This window comes from Melospiza georgiana, chromosome 3, assembly GCF_028018845.1.
Source record: "Melospiza georgiana isolate bMelGeo1 chromosome 3, bMelGeo1.pri, whole genome shotgun sequence".
Classification (NCBI taxonomy): Eukaryota; Metazoa; Chordata; class Aves; order Passeriformes; family Passerellidae; genus Melospiza; species Melospiza georgiana.
This window is the reverse complement of record NC_080432.1, coordinates 9,626,046-9,633,400: the sequence shown is the minus strand read 5'-3', so window position 1 is coordinate 9,633,400 and position 7,355 is coordinate 9,626,046. Positions and strand designations below refer to the sequence as shown.

General features: G+C 37.5%; 1 protein-coding gene across 5 annotated transcripts in view; it reads right to left on the bottom strand.

Moving 5' to 3' along the window:
* Positions 1-445: 445 nt before the first annotated feature.
* The window catches only part of USP45 (ubiquitin specific peptidase 45), a 50,234-nt gene continuing 43,324 nt past the window's right edge, over positions 446-7,355 (bottom strand). For 4 of the 5 annotated variants that reach the window (XM_058021751.1, XM_058021753.1, XM_058021752.1 and 1 more), the window contains 5 exons: positions 5,863-6,529; positions 4,078-4,175; positions 3,594-3,680; positions 2,996-3,149; positions 446-1,610 (listed from right to left, as the gene is read on the bottom strand). In XM_058021751.1, coding sequence (XP_057877734.1) covers positions 1,477-1,610; positions 2,996-3,149; positions 3,594-3,680; positions 4,078-4,175; positions 5,863-6,529 — 1,140 coding nt within the window. In that variant the 3' untranslated portion in view covers positions 446-1,476. Of the gene's footprint in view, positions 1,611-2,995; positions 3,150-3,593; positions 3,681-4,077; positions 4,176-5,862; positions 6,530-7,355 lie in introns of those variants that run through there. The other variant, XM_058021758.1, reaches the window with a different exon arrangement.

Below are 7,355 nucleotides of genomic sequence, written 5' to 3'. Positions count from 1 at the left end.
ATGCAAAAGAGGGAATGCAAGTGGATGAAGCTCTGAAACAGAAGTAGAGAACAGGGGAGTCAGGCAGGCAGGTGTGACAACATGTGGTACAGACAGTAATAGGGACAGCATGTCTTTTCATTTAAAAAACATTACCATAAATGACAACCGTAAGCATATATTAACATTTTTTCTCTACCAAAGAGCAAGTCATACAGGATGGAACTGTTACAGAAGTAATTTGTATTTAAGTAACTGCTTATTAAATAATTTAATTACCACATAACTTCAAGCAGTCATCAGGTCTTGACCTTAGAATGTATCGGTTACTCTCTGGGATGGAAATGAGAAATTACCAAAGGAAGTAACACCTCAAAACAGGGCAGTCACCCAGTCTACAGAAACCAGTTCTGCCACTAGCACTCCTGCTGTCCCCCACTGCTGACAAAAGAAGTCCAGACATGTATCAGTGGGTAAAAGTCATCATTTACTGTCCAACTCACACACACAGTGCAAAAATAATTTATAGTTTATTACTCCTGTGAGAAAAGTATTCAGGAACAGATAAACAAGTTCATGTTTGGAACCAAAAGTAACAGAATTTACTGAATTACGCTTTAAACTCTGTACATACACAAGCTTATATGCTGTACATTGTCATAATTGTGAAGTTGAAAAATTACTAAATACAGAAATTATTTGCAATTCTCTTCCCTAGAAGGTAAAATGACAATATCTATTGATGGATTTATGGTGTGTGCATATATCTCAGAGGATACAGTTATGCACACCAAGTACATATTTCTATTGAAACAGGAGTACATTGCTATACCAGTGCCAGTTGGAGACAACTGGAAGGGTACTGGGTATCTGAGGATCACTGCCACTATTCAGAAGCCATGTTCTCCCAATCTATTCCCAGCTCTTATCAGAAAGTGCACTGCAGCACTGCCCAGAGACAGCTGCTGTCACTCCCTTCTGGAGGACTCTGCCTTCCAATTACTACACATGGAAGTGACACAATTTGACAGGCTCTTGTTTGCAGAAATCTTAACAGCTGACACCCAGCCCAGTGATGGAAGGGTCTGGACTGGATCAGGAGAATTTGAACACTTTGTATTGTTACTGTACACCAGCAAATCCAGGCACTTAGCTCTATCAGTATTTCTATTCTCAACTGTTCTAGAACTATGGGCGAAAGCTTATCTTTATTATAATCAAAACCAAACTCTCCCTAGACCTCAGTAGGATAGGACATCATCTTACATTCTAATGGTACAGCATTTTAATGAACCCAGGAATTTTACATGTTTGGCAAAGTGCATACTTTAAGAGAATCATTCAGATATTTATAATAGTTTAACTGAACTTCAGAGTCAAAATATGATAAATTCTCTACAAGATAAAGGCACAATATTTACAGGTACTCTTACCACTGCAGCTTTAAATAAGATAAACTAAATAACACTATCTTCTTTGAAATTAAACTGTTAAGAATTATAGTAATAATCTTTCATAAAAAAGTAGATATGCTTGTGCATTTAGTACTCTTGATTCTGGAACCATCTGAACATGGGCATCACTAACATACACCCACTGTCCTCCTGATGCTCCCATGGCTTCTTTCAAACCTGAAATGCAGAAGCAAAAGAAATGTTTTTATTGTCTTTCACAACATCATCAAGCAAATACAGTGGCTATTTCAAAAAGCAAGAGAAGCTTCTCATGTACCAGAGTAATTAATTACTTAGATACAGTCTGCTACTCAGTTTGAAACTTACATATCAAAGAGCACTGTAAGAGAAATTGGTGGAAGACAATGCCTAGGAATGAATGCTGCCATGGTTTCATATTTTTTTAGAAAGCCTAAGATATTTCCAGTACAGTTTGCTGAGTTCCAACAGGAAGTTATACTAGAACACAACCAGTTCTGACATAGAAAAAAGGTCTTACTTTAAAAGCTGACCGGTGTGAAATTACGAACATGAAAAGATCTAATCTGTTCTAATAATCATTGCAAGATAAACATAAGACTGAAGGAAACTTTGATTTCATGAATAATGTAAAAGATTGTCATTCTGAGAAATAAGCTTCAAATGCAAAGTGATACTACACAGCATAGAAAGGATAATGCTTGGTTCTCACCTTCCCCCAAGAAGGGAAACAGTAAATATATTTACCTAACTTTGACAGCCTAACATATTACTGCTGCTGCAAATTTTTCACTAACAGATTCTGTCCTGGAAACTTATTTCATTCTTGTCCTAGGGTGACTTTATGATGCTTGTATCCCCAATCATCTGTTCTGCATATCCATCAAGTATTAATAAAAAAGAACTAGTGTGCTGTTCTCAAAATGCCAACAGAAACCCTACACCAAATCTTGTATCTTCCATGAAAAAGATTATTGCTGTTCACATTAAACCAGAGTATTCCAGATTTTTAAGTATTAAAAAATTCCCATCCTAAAATATCTAAGATACACAAAATGCTCAAATATTCAGAAAATGTAATTTAATTTAATATAATGGATTTGATTGGTGTACTGAAGCATTTTCAGATACCAAATATGCCAAATAATTAAATTTTACCAGGCACAACTATTCATCAGGGTGTATTATTTTGAGTAGGAAAGAGAGGAAAGTTTTCCCTCAATTATCTGTTTAATAGCTGAATCAAAATTCCATTATTCACTCAGTTCTATATAGCACTAATAGCAGAAGTAGGATATGCAACAACAAAAAAGAATAATTAATAGAATCATAGGTTGGTTTGGGTTGAAAGAAACTTCAAAGACCATCTAGTTCTAACAGCTGTGCCATGGGCAGGGACACCTCCCTTAGCCCAGGCTGCTCAGAGCTCCATCCAGCCTGGCCTGGAGCACATCCTGGGATGGGGTTCTACAACTTGTCTAAAAACCACAATTATTCTCAACTAAAAAATTATTTGCTACAAATCCTTGTAGACAGTTACTTTTGGCTTACAGTAAAGGAAAGGAAGCTCTGTTTGTACGTACCCAGAACAGATTTAGTGGCAGAAATGTGCTCCAGCAGTTTCTTGGAGGATGTCCTGACTTTCACATATGCAGCATAATGACCCCCTCTCATTGAGCCACTGTGCTCCACTATTCCATACAGACTGTACAGCACTCTTGCACCATCCATAACGTTCTGCATTCCCAGAAACACAAAACAAAGGTGAATTATTTCACAGTAAATTTTACAGGCATGTTAAGTAGCTAGCAGCAGTATGATTCCAAAAGAGGCAAACAGCCAGCCACAGCATTTCCAACAGCAAAATACCTCTATTACAAGTACTCAGTAGTCTTACTAATTTAGTTACCATAGAGACAGTAATACTTGTCCTTAATGCTGTTATATACACCAACACCACCAGGGCACCACAGCTTAACTAACATCAGCTAACATCTATGATATTCTTGATATGAATGGGATTGTACACAGTTACAGTTCTGATATCAAGACACTATCTGAAAAATTCACTCTACAATTTAATTAAAAATCATCATTATCATCATCACCATCAATCCAATTTAACTTTGGTCAGGACACCAACTGCTGAAATACAACAAAAATAAAGACTTGAAATTGTACCTTGCAAGATGCAGCACAAAATGGTGCTAAGTCTAAAATCAATGGGAAATCCACGTGCCTGTTTACTTTCCGTAGACTCAAACCAGCCTTCAAAAGAAAAAAAAAAAAAAAGAAAAAAAGAAAAACTGTAAAATGAATATTTTTACGAGGTAGCTTTTTTAAGCTAAGGTGTATCATTATACTGTTAAAATTAACCAAATCCAAGAGTAAGATTTTAACTGATTTAAACCTTCTTTGTTATGTTTCCAATGCAGTGCTACAGTAACATGATGGACACACAAGGGGTTTCCCTGGATACATCAGGATGGCTAAATGTAGTCTGAAGGTGTTAGAATAACCACAACAAACACAGCATGTTTCAAACAGTGCTTCTACCAGGTCTCCATCTAAAAAGGCAGTATTGGGACCTACAATGACACTTGAAGAACCACCAGTTATCCACCAGTGAGGCAGAGGAATATACAAGAGGGATTTGGCCTCTTACCTGGTGGAATCTTTTCAGGTGGAGAATAAGAATAGCAGGAACTGAAGAAATCAGCAGCTGTTTCCGAGCATTTGTGTAGACACCTTCCATCTTCTTTTCTGTATTTATGAATATCAAAATAATATGTAAAGTGAAGGCAGTCATATGGAATTTTTTAAGTACTTTCTAAACATCTGACAGAACAGATCTATGCTGTGATGGTTTTGTACTTGTTAAATAAAACACAAGGGAAATTTTGTGGAGTAACAAAAATATTTTCCCATTTTTCTAGTTATTAATAAACATAATCTGCAAAATCTGAGCATTATTTTAGCCATTCTTGTGCAAATCAGATCAGAAGCTGGAAGCCTGTCCACTATCTAGGTCAGCTTGCACACTGAGATAACTACATCTTCTGTTACTATAGCAGCCAACTTTCCTGTTAAAACCTAAAATAAATGGATGATCCCTGCATAAAAACTGGAAGGCACAAGTCTCTTTATCTGTTTTAATGTCCTAATCACTAAGAATTGAGTTTTCCTTTCTTCAGTTCTTTCTGCATGACTACACACTTTACACTTATTTAAGAGAAAGGTCTGAGGAGGGCTGTCTACTTCAGGAAGCTTCAGAACCTGCTGGCTTCAGCACTCAGGACTGGGATATGTGGCCTCCAAACCCCCTGTGGTGCAGAAGGCACAGAACACAGGGTGCTTACCAAAAGTAGCACAGTGAAAACTCCACAGAAAAGCTCCACAGTAAAAGAGAACATACCACTAGAATTTGGTTTTGCTGAAAAAATTAATATACTGCTTTTACATATGTTCAAAAGAAAATAGTTCATTTGAGGTATAATGGAGCACTTAATGGTTGATTGGGTGACCTCTTATGTCTTTCGTTTTAGAAGGAAAAAATAAATAATGAGTAGTTGTGAATTGATTTTGCTTTTCTATGGTGCCCATGGAACCAAAGTGTTATTTATATGGCACTTATAGTCCAATGATGATTAAAGGTATGACTATAAAATACAAATAATTTTTCTGAATTTACTCATGCTTAAATTTTATCTCCCCAGGTATCTATAAGTGCACAGCAAACAGGCAATTTTTTGTTATTATATGAACTCCCTTTATTGTATTGACAAATTATCAGAAGAGCTTAATTTTTTTATTCTTCTGAAATTCTATATATAAAGAAAGCCCCAATCCTCCAGTCCTTCTAAAGTGTTAAGTTTTCATTAAATTTAAGTTGTTTTCTTATTCAGTGAACTCTAATGGTCTGCTTGGGCTTTACAAGCATTGAGGAAAACACTGTCATAAGAAGGTGCTTCTGTCTCATCTCCATTCTTACAAATTTTTGGAATTTTATTTCTCTCTTCATTGCAACTCTTTTTTTGCCTCTTTTTCAAACATAATTACATTACTTTCCTGAGTATGTAAGCTACAGGAGCGGAATCTTGCAGCATATATGTCAAAGCTTTGAGGATTGTAAGGAACAGAAACAGCAGCAAACATTAGTATTGAGCAATGCACATACTTGGTTTACAGTCATCTTTAAATTCTTTATCTTGGACAGAATAAAGATGCAAAATGAATTCTATGTTACATCTACCATTATGTTCTAATATAAAAATTAGTCCTGTTGCCATTGCCTGGTGAAGTTTTAAATTGTTACAATTTTTGTTTGGAGAGACATTTTCTATTTTCTATTTAACAGCAGGGAGGCCCATGCTGGAGCAATGGAAGAGCAGCCAGCACACAGGCTTTGGGAGGCAATGCTGGAAATCGTCCAGAGGTACAAGCACTTTACCTGTGGAGTTGGTTTTCTTCTGATACTTCTGCTTCCTTTCTGTGCAGCTCTCACATAAAAGCTTGTTGTTCCCCATCAAGAGCTCTACAGAGGTGAACTGGTAAAGGCAGGACTGAACAGAACATTCCTTTGAGCTGGTTATGTAGCTTTGGGAAAGTGTCTGGAAAGCATTTTGAGGGTTTTGGGAAAGTGAGGATTTGCCTACTGAGAACATGGAATTATTTGATAAACCCAATGCTGGATCTCCACAACTTGATTTTTTGTCTTCATTTACAGGCTCACAGAAGCTAAGCTTGGATATGGAACTGGAAATCATCTCTTCGGTGCTGTCGCTCGGCTTGTGCGGCGTTTTAGGGTTCAAGGGGTTCCCATGCCCACCAGGCACGCTGCTGGGGGGGCCCAGAGCTGTTTGCTTGGAAGCACTTTCGCTTTCTGAGGCCTCACTGTCGGCATCAAAGCTGCTCTCGGAGCGGCTGGCTTCCTTCTCACTGCCCTCCGTCTGGCTGCCATTGACAGCCGCCTCTGCACAGGGCTCCTTGGAGAACAGGACACCAGAGCCACCCTCCAGCTCCAGCTTTTTGGCTTTTTCCTGCAGGATAACAGGGCTTCTTTCTTCTTCCTTTGAGGAAGCTTTTCTGGCAAGCCGTCTCTCATGGTTCAATTGGTTCTGTAAATGATGGCATTATTATTTCAGTAATAGAGGGGAGAAACAGGAAGCAGATTTGTAAGCGAACCAATCTTTCACAACATGACAAATGCAAAGCAAATTTTTGGGGGTTTATATTGTTCTGTATTCTCCATCTCTCATGTTTAAGATAGCTGATTTCCTTAAGAAGTTTTTAAACTAACTTAGGATTAGAAACCTACATCCCAGTCAGCTAAGTCAGCTTATACTTACTGTGAGATCAATACTTCTCACAACGAATTAATTTCACTTTGTGACAGCTGTACATGGCACATTTGAAGTGGTATTCACTTAATCCAATTTAAGCTTCTAAAAGGTCCTCAAGTTTAAGTTACTTCCCTGACCTCCCATGAGAGGCCTTAGTTGATGAGCAGCTCCAGAAAAAACTCAACCTGCCTTATGGGCATTTGTCATAGAATTAACTAAGGCATCCCTAGGAGGATGTTTGCTGATTTCAATATCATCTGAAGTTGACTTTGTTTTCAATCAAGATTGCAAGAAGAAGTAAAAGATTGCTTCCACAGAAAACTACTCCTATAGATTTAGAAAACCGAACCCACAAAGCTGCTATAATTTTAGGTGATTTGCAAATGTGCATGACTCTTTTCTTGCCTTCTTTTGTTTGGCTACTTCCCAAAGGAAACTAACAACTTTCCTTCCCCTTTTTTTTTCCTTTATTTGAATTGGATCAAAATTCCAGTGGTACCAATGGAAATCCTTCCATTAATCTCAATGGTTTGAGTTTGAGGCCTTTTCTTCTATAACAATCAGTCTCTTCTCTACTTCTTTCCATCCTTTCTTTTGTTTC